Here is a 12288-nt window from a genome sequence, read left to right as displayed (position 1 = left end):
AAAATATTGAGAGGCAGGTATGCATGCATTCAGGTAGTTATTCACTACCTATTCTACATGGGTTGACTTCGTACTTGGTGGGGCTGGCTGATTAGACGTTGTGTCCATCGCCACCGGCAAGTCATTTTAAGGCCTGCCTGCCTAGTCTATGTCCTATGTAGTATCTAGAAGATCGGGTGAACGTCAACTCCGACTGAGAAAAAGCAAATAAATCCCACCCACTAACTTAATCACAGTCGCAGTCCACAGTCCACAGTCCAGCTCATCAAGGTTGAGTCACTGCAACTCAAAGCCTGGTATCCTCGCATTCGCTAATTGCTTTGATACAACTGATCCTTCCCTCTCTACAGCACATGTGATGCCATCATATTCAGATACTACACCAGTCCAATTGTTGGGTGCCATTGTCCTTGATTCATTGGCTATCACAACTTCGGTGCCTCCGATGACTGGAAATATACATAAACTGTCAATTAATACGTAACGAGAATGCTGCTGATGTGAATGCCAGGCCATGGGTGCCTGCGGAAGCAGAGCTCGGCTTTCCTATCTCAACACTAACAGCCGGCCAGTCCCACGATCCAAGATGCGATGAACTCGATGTGCATTCAGGTACGTACTCGTCTAATCTCGAGAATCTACCTAGATCTCGATAAATTGGAACTCCGGTAACCACCCCATACTGCTACGTAGTAATGCGGTACAGCGCAGCGCAGCACATCACATCACAGCACAGCACAGCACAGCACAGCACAGCATCTATGAAACCCTCACAAGCTTCGCATTCGCCAACGATGCGGCACAGTTTCTCATTAAGCTGTTTCATGCTTTCGTTTTTGGCAAAGGTCATCACCACCTCTCTCTCTCCCTTCTTCCCTTGCCTCTTGGCTTTGCTTTGATATGCTTCATCTGCGCCCTTAACCAGTTCGTAAATCCTGATGTTGCAGCCAATCGTTCCGGCAAAAAGCATCACGTCTTGTTGCAGGCTTTGTAAATTAAAGCTCGCACAGGCGTCCCCTGATCTGGCCTTGGTCTAAGTCCTGAGCTAATGGTTTCGTTTTTAGCTCTGGTAGTCTCGTCCCAGGGGGGCGGCAAGGGGCGGTATCTTCCGTTGTTCAAGGTGTTCGCATGACTATCAATGCTCAGGGTTGCCAAGACCTGGTTGATTACCTGGGCCTCGTGGCCTGCTAGGAGAAGGGGTTCCCAGTGTGACGGGACATTTGTCTGACAAGGACAACCATTGAAGTTTAGTTTTGCACTGTCGAGGCGGGGTAAATTAAGTCTGTGAGCCTCGATATCCCAAAGGGTGAAGATAGCCGTTACCGTTGAGAATTGTATCCCTAATAACGTTTGCCTTAAAATACCAAGGTTTGCATTAACGGATACCCGTCCGAGACTAAATCTACCATTTGCTAAGTCGCTCAATAGTCCATGCCTACTTCTCCATCCCCATTCCATCATATCATACCTATCATACCTGTCACAACCTCAGCCTTATAGATTTCAGAGATCCCACAGCGCTTAGCAAGACCAGGTAGATGGGTAGCATCATCTTACTGTAACGGCAATACGAATCCTTCCCATCTCTCCCCGATGCTGGCTTTGCTTCGCCCCTGGCCTTCGGCTCGGCTCCTCCACATTAGGCATGTCAATGTTGCAATGGCTCGTGAAGATCTCTTCTTATGGCCTAATGGCCGTGGACAATATCTACTCTCCCGGTACGCGGCTCTTGCTATCCTAGCTGCCGGCCACCTGCCCGGTTATCTTATGTGCATGTAGGTAATTACCGTCGATACAGTTCCATCACCGTACGATACTTGGAAACGATGGACAATTTTATCTCCTATTCGAGACAACTTCCCCCAATATTCTCCGAGACTCATCCGTCACAGTCAGGCAATAAACCAAATTTGGTACGACGCAATTCGCCGATCCCCTGTTTGCCTAGCTTATTTTTGGAGGCTAGTAGGTAGGTGGACTCTGAATTGTGCTGGCATATAACGTTAGCCGCAGGGGTTTGACAGAACTAAACTCCCCTGGGCTTCTGTGAAAGAAGCACTGTTTCAGCCTGTCTTTCTAAATCCGGTCTTCAACGACTGCACGCAGGCACACAGACGCGAACTTTGCTCCGTGTGCATACATACTGTATCAACTTGTGAAATTGGGCAGGTATGCATAGAGTAGGAATGAATGTATTGTACGGAGGAAGATGAAGACCAACAAAAGAATCTACCCGATGGGGACGGATACTGTTAACCTAAATTACGCCAGCAGTGGGTACGTACGAATTCACCAAGACTTTACGCTCTTGGGCTCTCCAGGCTCAGTAGGTTGGTCACAACGTAACGCACGTTCTCAACCCTGTTAGCTTGAGCCGTGTCATAGGTTATGTCTCAGCCACGACGGCTCACTCCCATATCGGCTCCGAATAGAGACAACCACAAAGACGAACGGCCGATATCACTAAGTTCATGTTAAAAGCACAGACGAAAAGCTTGCCGCCGGCAACTGCTGCACGCACATCCCAAAGGGAAGGGATTGTTGTTGAACAGTTTTTGTCCATTTGCCGCCTTGACGTTTGTTGTTAGATATACGTAATTGGCCGTTTTGTTGGGGCCCGCAGAGACTGAAAGATTGACTATGTGGCTTCTGGAGACGCTTGATCGTGTCAGTCAGTGACATGCTTTGACCTTTTTTCTAGTCATGTACCAATCGTCTAGACTCCGGGCTTCGGCAGTGGCTGTGGCTGTGGATCAGACAGCATCATTGACCCAATCCTGAAGTTGAGGTCATGATTCATGCTTGAGAAGCTACGGTGCGACTCCGAGCTGATCCTTAAGTCTGAGTAGGTAGGTAGTAATGGATAGACAACAGTATTGGAGGTGATAACCTACCCAACTGTGCGGCAGCATGCAGCGCACTGCACATATGTAAAGTGGTAGTATGAAATTAGATTTCAACGGCGATGAAGTGGGTATGTGACGGGACGTGTCAGGTCCAGCGATGAAAGACGGGGAACTGAAGTGGCTCATCCCACTCATACCGACAGGCCGTGCGTTACCTTGTACAGTAGACAGGTATGTACATGCATACAGAGAAAATGTAATAGAGGTCCCTGTCTAAAGTTATCCTCGCCTAAGAGCCACTAGTCACTTAGCCCCTGTCGGTACCTAGTAGTGCAAAAGCCTCTTGAGCGTTTAGTCACTTAGCTGCTGTAACACAGTAGCTTTCACTAATTACAGGCTAACACAATCTGCTAGAATCTGGCATGCAATAAAGTTTATTATACTCCGTAGTATTGTGTGTATGTAATAGTAGAGAATTGAACTAACTGCTAACTTGTTCCAAGTTGTCTGGCTGATATACTTCACCCCTATCATTAGTATGATTCTTTCAATAGGAGTATCTCTATTGAGAGCAAAGCATTTAAAACCTGAGCACGGTCTCTCTTCAATGGTGTCTATCTTGTTTTGGAATTACTGGATAAATTGTTAGGCAATATTGAGTACTGGTATCTACAGGACTTGCTTACATTGGCCGTTTTAGTCTCCCACTAGCCGAGCATGGACTGACTGACAGTCGGCGATGTAACCTCATCTGGTAGCTCCGCAATAACGTACCAGGATCACGACCCCAAGTCCAGTATAATAGACGGATGGATGTAGCTAATAGAATGGATGAAACAACATAACATATATCCGTGCATGGACAAAGATGACTCGGGGTTTGTGTAAACACCGGCATGGAGATATTATGTCATGTCGATTTCCAAGATTCATCTGGTTAGATAATTACTATTTGAACCAGGTGATTGTAATCAGCTTCCCTGTCCTAAATGTTTGTGCCTGAACAACGAATGAATCTGTATATTTTACCAGGGATACAGCACTAAACGAAGACACGTTCATAAGCAGTATTGCCGGGGCCTACCAAGGTAGGGAGGTAGTATTTTTCATCGTAGACACAGTCGGGTACCAGATGTTATCTGTACCTTCCGAATGCAATTCTTAATCTACCCTACCTGCTACTTTTAGCAGGGTAGACTACCCAAATTGGCACTCTTGGCTCAACGCCTGCCGAGTTTAGTCTCGTCACGCTCCTTCCTTCTCACTGCGGAAGTTGCCGCCACACGGAACACGGGTAGCTCGGGTACATCGTGACCGAGCAGCCAGCAATCTGGATCAACAAACAGAAGTGGCAAATAACTAGAAACAAGAAACAGAGTATTTCTGAAAGTATAGTGCCTGCCTATCTAGATCGTCGTCGGAGAAAATTTCGGGATGGCTATTACTAATTGTGTTTTTTGAGTAAAGAGTTGGACTTGATGGCGGGTTGAATCGATCGACCTTTGAGACCCATCCATACCTCGGTAATACCAACATGCAACAGATGAAACACTTTATGCCGATTCAATGTGACTGTCTGCACAGAAATTAGACAGATCTCTGGTACAAACCAGAGACTGCATGCAGTCACACAGTACAAACCACTGTACGAGTCGTATCCAGCTAGCTGGTCAACAATGGGCATGATGACTCTTACTTCATTCTTTATAACTGATCCTCCTTGAAATACAAGTCATGGAATAACGGCACGCTGGAAACTTAATTCGCTCTTTAGCGAATCATGGATCGATAGCATGAAGAACTAAGAAATATCAATTACCGGCGCACCGGTACAGATACAGCTTGTTGGTTCGGCAGCACCCGAGCAGTGTTTCACAGTAATAACTTTCCATACTTTACAACATTCAAGTCCAAAGGGGTACATGATACTGACTTTGGACTTGAGTTGTTTGCTTGGCGAGAATAACCTGCATCAGCGCCTGATCACTCTATGCATCAGAATAAGTAATATGTTGAGGTTTTCAACCATCGAAAAGGGAAGGTCAATGCGTTACCATATCTTCACCCTGTGTTAGATATTGTCCAGAATATAGCCCCTGCATATTGCCATGCCGTTACTATGAGACAGGATCTTGACTCGCTCGGCCGGCAAACTTCAAAATTTCGCACACGGCTTCCCCCAGTTCTTTCAGGAGTAATCTTGAAATATTCGACATAAAGTTGGACGATCTACGCATGCGACGGCAGTCCCTCTTATAACCCTTCTCTCATTCGCTCAATGGAACCGTTGGCTAGTCAATCATTACGATTCAGCCCGTTCAGGAGGTTGAAGTGGAAGTGGGTGTGGACAGCCGGTAGTCGAACCAGTGTTCAAGTCCCGATGTTGAAAACACTACTGGGCTTCCTAAAATCTCCCGTCATCCGTTCCCTTGGCGAATTATTGCCAGCTATCCAATTCATGTTTTAACTTGTATAGAGTTACTGCGATCTTTCCTTTGCCTAGTAGCTAAAAGCTAAACAGTCTTCTAACAACGTTCAGCAGATGAGGCATGTAGTCCAGACCGATGATCTGATGTTTCTTTGCAAGGTCTTGGCAACGTCGAAACTACACAAGGGCATTGCTGAAGCTAGTTCATATTTAGTCTAAGTAGCGAGATGTAGTACTAGTTATGGATGGTTTGTCGGATCTTTTCCCAACCGTTTCCCATATGCCGTGAACTAAATGTTCCTCGGCTGCTTACCCATCCGTCCCGTCTTTTGTACATTGTTGTTGACCTGTCGGTTCCGGGTGCAATTTACAACATAACCAATTCTGACTGGCGGACTTATAAGTTCCTTGGGAATGGGAAGAAGATGCCTGGGCATAACAGTACTATTATGACATTTTCTACCTTGTGGTATACAACTTTATGACAACCGAACGCAGCGTCAATGATAGACGTGGCGATTCCATCTGATTATTACGAACAAAAGGAACCGGGGCTCAGCATGCCGCGAGATGCATGCTGGTTTTGGGGGTATCGACACGGGAATCCCCTGACGACCCATTACGATCTGCAGACTGCAGACCGCAGCGGCATCAAAGCTTCTTATCATGCATGTCCCGGAAATTATCACGGGAATCTTCCTATACACAAAACCCCCGTCGTGTTCTTCAGAATATGTACTTCCGTTCTACCCAAGTCTTCTTGGCCAAATAACTAGGTATACTTGCAACGTATTTTGGCCATACATCTTGGTGATTCTCAAATTTCAATCAAAGTGGTGCATCAGACTCTTGTACCTAGGCTAATATAGCAACCAAGAGGGCCATGTTCTAAACCCCATCATTTCATATATCATTATCACAATCTAGTGTCATTTAAACATCCCGTAGTTTAATACTAAGTTCCCCCATACATGAGCACTACCGTGATATGCATAAAATCCAAAGAACGCAAAGTATTGAAACGTGATGGCATGTCTTAGTAGTATGATCATTTGGAGGCTGGACTGCTGAGCCGACCTTCTATCTTTCAGTTGATGACCCCGACCCTGCGCATACCCACTCATCATTTTGTAGGCATAATGAAAGAATAAAATTCAACATGAAGAACGTTTCTTGTGGTTGACATCAAATTCACAGTCAAAGTCGTTGGTAGACATTGTTCGGCAGTGAACTTACCCTGTATCAGAAATTTGGCTTAGGGAGGTACTTCTATCTACGCCAGATTTAGCAGAGATGAAAAGTATCTCCGACCAGCTGTCAATGACCAACCAGAATCGAGAAAAAAGTTGATGGCGGATCAATGCATCTTCGACTCTACCAACGAAGAAGGATTTCGCGATCACGACCTTTCTCCGACGCCATTGTAGCCAACAATAGGAACCCAGAGATTTTTTGCTACTGCTCAATCGGTCGAATCGAGGCGTATAATATCGTACTCAAAATGTCACAAGATCAAGTTCAAGCGGAAGCGCCGCTGCCTCCCCGCAATGCCTTCATCCACAACTCTGCCATTGCTGGTGCCGTAATCCTACCGCTTGCGATGCTCCTCCCACCACGAAAGATAGATCTAAGGTTCTTTGTTCTCGCTGGAGCCTGGTCCATGGCCACAAATCAACTCGCCTACGAATACACCGGGTCGTCAATCTACGCGCGTTTCGGCAATCGTGTAAGCTCCATGATGGGCACTGAGCTTCCCGAGGGTGCCCAGCGCACACAAAAACTACTCCGAGAGCATCGCGAGCGTGAAGCGGCACGAAGAGCTAGGGAGGGACATCAAACCGAACAAGAGAAGACGGGTGTGGTGGCCAAGACGCTCAACGACGTGTGGATGGGAGGCGAAGAGAAGGACTGGAAGGAGAAACGTGTCAAGGAGCATCAACAAAAGATCGAAGAGGGCAAGGGAATTGGCGATATTATTATTGACCAGGTTGCCGATGTCTGGTACGGTAACTGGGGAAAGGGCACCAAGAAGCAGGACGACGAGAACTCGACGGAGAAGAAGTAATAATTACGACCACGATACCGAAGGAAAATTGAGACATTCTGACCTGAGTGTCGACAAGAATCGACATGTATAAGACCAACTGTACTACTATTGATGATAAAAGGCGGAGAATCGCTGTAGGGCAGGGCTCTTGGAGCGCGCAGCGAGGCGATATCGATGGATATACCCCGAGAAGGGGACGATTCATATCATGTGCAAAATATTACACTGTATAACTGCAATTGAACTTATCGACTCAGTTTTTTTGATGATCTGGAACAAGAAATACGTGGCGTTGGCTGAGGGGTAGCAGACTATACTAAGTAGCCAGCATCAACAGCAGTACGGGGCCAGCAATGGCAAACATATCAAGAGGAACAGCGATGCTGTGGGTGTTTCAGCCCGGACTTTCCAAACCTCTGTGTGTGTCGGCCCAGATATGCAGTGTCTTTGTTTGCCGTTGACCATTCAGTGTCGGGCTATGTCAATAGAACTCAACAAAGAGAGACGGGGAAAGCCATGGAGGACCTGCGCTGGCTACAAATCTTGGCGTTCAGGTCAGCTGTCAGATTGAATAGCATTTAGAGGTATATTATGTGAGTTCGGTGAGAGACTGCTTGGTATGGCTTGCAGAGGCGGCACACATAGAGTATAAGGGCATTAATTGATGCTCTTGTCCTTCTAGAGTTGCATCTCATAGGCCGGGAGGTTGGACACGGAAGTTGTCTAGCAGAGGTCAAATCGGAATCCGTACAACAGGTGGTTGATTGTACTGATACAGTAAAACCTGGGGCTGGCGCTGCATCAACGAGTTCCACTTCAGCCATGGGTTAGTAGAATACGGGGAAGATTCGTCAGCTTCGGCAGTGGCTATGGTTGGCTTATTTGCATCAGCCACCAAGACGCATAATTCGATATGAAGCGGAATGTGGATTGATGAGCAAGTTTCTGTTGATGGCTCGAAGCCGGTGATATATTGGTAGCAATCTGCTGTTGGTTCATTTTGTGCAACATGATTGTAGCAGAGTGGGTGTTTGCGGTTGACGAATGTGGATGAATTGGGTGGGATGTGGTAAAGAACTCAACCCAAAGGGCTACGGCAAGGAGGTACCTGGATACCTCGTAGTGGATTAAGGTTTTATGGCCCTGTCTGAGTATGTCGGGCAGATTCATGGCTCTAATACCATGCGGTGTTCAGAGAGTTGAGGGGTATTCCTTCATCCCATCTTCACGATGCCTAGGTACCTAATCGTTGCATGTATCAAATAAGGCTCGTGGCTAACCCGTGGGCAGGGCAGTTACCGTTCTAATTTAAGAACATGTGGCGCTTAAACCCCAAAAAGAGTGAGGCTCAACGGCCCTCCAGTGCACTTGTGTTCCATCCAAAACCCTTTCAGACGACTCAAGTCCCAGTGATCGACCTTATGGTTGCAGGGATAGATGGCTCACAGCTGTCAGCACAGCCCCGGTACTGTACGTCACCGTCACTCAATTGTGAGTTGTTTCGTCATGGCATCCAGTCAGCACGAGAATTTCCGTTCACGTTTGCTCCATGTAATGCAGAGTAAGGTATTGTAGCGTAGCAGGGATGTTACCCAAGGCCTGAGGTTGCCTCAGAATAAAGATAAAGATACACAAAGACTATTTCCCCTCTCCGCCATTCCTACTTTTGCCCTTCTTCACTCTTTGTTATCCCTCGTTTTTCTTTCTCCTGTGTCTGCCGCGATACGAAACGACCTATTGCCAACGAGACCAGTTTAGCGGATCCGAGACCCCTGTCTATACGCGTCGATAGTGTCTTGCAGCCAATCAGAGCAGAGCTTCCACGCAATCCAGACCAGTCTTTTTACGTCCCTGGCGACCCTTGAAACAGCACAGCTGAGGTTCTGGACGGGACCTGACTTGGGATTCTGACCGACCAGCCACTTTTCGTATCTTTTTCTGGTTCAGCATCTTCAGACCCGAAAACGACCACATTCTCTTTGTCGTGTACGGTCATACTTTCTTGGGGATATCACTGTCTTGGATTTCTTCACCTTGTCGATCAGCTACCAGATAAGCGAATCTGTCTCTGTGACGCTGTCTTGCTGCTCTGAAACAGCTTTGTCGCAGTACTAGCAGCATCCCCTTCTTTCGTTGCCGCTTGGCGGCTTATTCTCCCATCCGCTGCCTCACCTCTTCCCGCCCTCGATAATCTATTCTTCCTCTGTCAATCATGGCTTCGAACAGCTATTACCAAGGCGGCAGCCAACAGCCCGCCTACGGCGCTCCTCAACACTCCTCACCTTACTACCAAAATCATGATACTCCTTCGCCGCAGCCAACACCAGCACCACCCTACGAGCAAGATTCGTACAACCCGAACTACGCTCCCGACACCTCGATCTATCCTGCCGACTCTACCACACACATTGTTCCGACCAAGCAGACACCATATTCACCCAACGATATACAGTATCAACCATCGGCGGCTTATGGTAGTCCCTCGGGCCAGCACAACCAGCCTGGTCAAACCGGTCAAACTGGTCAGTCTCCTTTCGACACCGTCTTTGACGATCATGTATACCCAGCGAACCCGAACGCGCGCCCGACTCCCGGCTCCAGTACAGCTGACATTGGGCAACAAGGCTTCTATCAGGATACGAGCTATCATGGTGGAGCCACAGATGCAGCTGGGCGGCCTTACGGCCAAGAGGATATTCCTCTTCAAGACCGGACTCCCAAGAATGACGATGTCGAGATGAACGATCACGTCTATGATGCCCCTGGACGACCCAAGAAGAAGAGCAAAAAGGACAAGGTCCGCCTAGGTGAACTTGGCATGATAGGGTCCGACAAGAAGAGAATCCCCTGGGTCGTTTATCTCTTTTCTGTCATTCAGGTTGCCGTTTTCATTGCGGAAGTCGCCCGAATGGGTAAGTAGAGGAATATTTGTGCAAGAGAACGGTTTGGACTAACTCAGAATTAGGTGTATTGACGGGAACCCCAATTGCGATCAAGCCTCAGTTCAACGTCTTTATCGGTCCATCCCCAGGTTTACTCATCAACATGGGCGCTCGATACGCACCTTGCATGCGCAACGTCAAGGGTATCCAGAGTGTCGACAAGAACAAAGACGGTGCCATTATTCCGGGCCTTCTATGCCCGAACGCTACCAAGGCCGACAGTTTTTGCCCTCTCCACGTTGTGTGTGGTTTCGGTGGCGACGTCCCCGATCCTAAATTCAACGGCGATATCAACCAGAGCCCTGAGCCTAACCAGTGGTACCGATTTATCACCTCGATCTTTATGCACGCCGGTATCATTCACATTGTCTTCAACCTCCTTCTGCAGCTCACGATCGCGAAAGAGATGGAAATGGCTATCGGACCAGTCCGATTTCTACTGGTCTATATGAGTGCCGGAATCTTTGGTAACATCATGGGTGGAAATTATGCGCCTCCAGGGCAGCCATCCGTTGGTGCTTCTGGTGCTCTCTTTGGTATTATTGCTTTGGTTCTCCTCGATCTTCTCTACTCTTGGAAGGATAGACGCAGCCCAGTCAAGGACCTCCTCTTCATCGTTCTGGACATGGTAATCGCCTTTGTGCTTGGACTTTTACCTGGTCTGGACAACTTTGTTCACATTGGTGGCTTCTTGATGGGACTCTCTCTCGGTGTTTGTGTCCTGCACTCGCCCAACTCGCTGCGACGACGAATGGGCGATGGCCTGTCTTATGCAGCCGTATCTCCCCAGACGGGCGAGACGCCCCCTCACTTCTTCAAGAACCCCGTCGGTTTCTTCAAGGGACGAAAGCCACTCTGGTGGGCTTGGTGGCTCGTTCGAGCAGCGTTTCTCGTCATGATCATTGTTGTTTTCATCGTTCTCCTCAACAACTTCTACAAGTACCACGACACCTGTGAGTGGTGTAAGTACTTGAACTGCCTTGTAAGTTTCCCAACGGCCCGCAAAGATAAATTATAAACTAACTCGAGACAGCCCATTAACGACTGGTGTGAGTGGGGATCTTTTGAGAACCTCAAGCCCGCCTAAAAAAGATATATCGGCTCTCAATGAGTTGGGGAGTCACTTCGGCGGAAACATAATTGAATGTTAGCATCGAATCACTAGTGCATGGTTCTAGATAGCGGCATTTATCTCACTTATGCAACATGTATACTCACAGCATTGGCGTTATTGGACAAACACGATGTTGCTCCTTTGACTTGCTAGGACTGACGGATGTTAGTTCCTGTCTTATTTAGTGTTAATTCATGAAGCAATGACATCTTCACATGCATCTCATTCATATGGTCATGTTATTTGAACCTGTATTTCCTGAATATGCATGTCTTGCGATACCGACAACTGTTTGCTGGCAGTATTCTGACTGGGAACACATGAGGCATTTCGTCGATACAAAAACGCCTACATGGATGTTGAACATGGGTTGGCAATTCCATTACATGAGCTTGCAGCTCTTGGCTGTGGCCAGGCTCGACCAACATGTCATATCATGCGATACCCCGCACGTCTTTATTTGTGTGAATGAGGGATGGCATACATCGTCTACTTGTCTGATGATCGATCACTGCGGTGATATAAATGGTACTCTTGCCTCTTCCTCGTCCTGTTCATTTGTGACTATGCAACCTCTTCCACAATGTCTTGAGACAACTACACATTTAAGATGGAAAAGCTTTGGGGATTCGCTCTTTGCTACGCGGGGCTCAGTACCCGAAGTGCCATTTATACAAGTAAGTTTTTAGAAGCTTTACTCACGTTGTCTTCTCATGATGAATCCTTTACAATGCATGGCTTAGCTGAATATCCTGAACGGGACTGCGGATGCTTTTAAAATGGATGTCTGACTATGGAACTTTCTCATTCAGAAAATTAAAGATATTATCACACACAAATACTGACTTAATGGTATAGATGTAATATAGGGGTCAAGGTGAGTTCCAAATGTTCTGATCCGAGAGTAGCAT

General features: G+C 47.2%; 2 protein-coding genes across 2 annotated transcripts, besides 1 other annotated feature; both read left to right on the top strand.

Annotated features, from left to right (window-relative positions):
• Nucleotides 1-702: 702 nt before the first annotated feature.
• Nucleotides 703-758: a microsatellite.
• Nucleotides 759-6775: 6017 nt separating this feature from the next.
• On the top strand, nt 6776-7339 carry FPSE_03207 (uncharacterized protein; the record flags this gene model as incomplete). The annotated part of the gene is made up of 1 exon (XM_009256326.1): nt 6776-7339. One exon carries the CDS (start codon nt 6776-6778, stop codon nt 7337-7339), a length of 564 nt encoding a protein of 187 aa, XP_009254601.1.
• A 2194-nt stretch (nt 7340-9533) lies between these two features.
• On the top strand, nt 9534-11350 carry FPSE_03208 (uncharacterized protein; the record flags this gene model as incomplete). The annotated part of the gene is made up of 3 exons (XM_009256327.1): nt 9534-10233; nt 10287-11245; nt 11297-11350. The coding sequence occupies 3 exons, from the start codon at nt 9534-9536 to the stop codon at nt 11348-11350; spliced, it is 1713 nt and encodes a 570-aa protein (XP_009254602.1).
• Between the last annotated feature and the right edge of the window lie 938 nt (nt 11351-12288).

The sequence above is a fragment of the Fusarium pseudograminearum genome, chromosome 4, assembly GCF_000303195.2.
Source record: "Fusarium pseudograminearum CS3096 chromosome 4, whole genome shotgun sequence".
Taxonomy (NCBI): domain Eukaryota; kingdom Fungi; phylum Ascomycota; class Sordariomycetes; order Hypocreales; family Nectriaceae; genus Fusarium; species Fusarium pseudograminearum.
The sequence above is the reverse complement of the archived record's forward strand: the minus strand, read 5'-3'. Positions and strand labels throughout refer to the sequence as shown.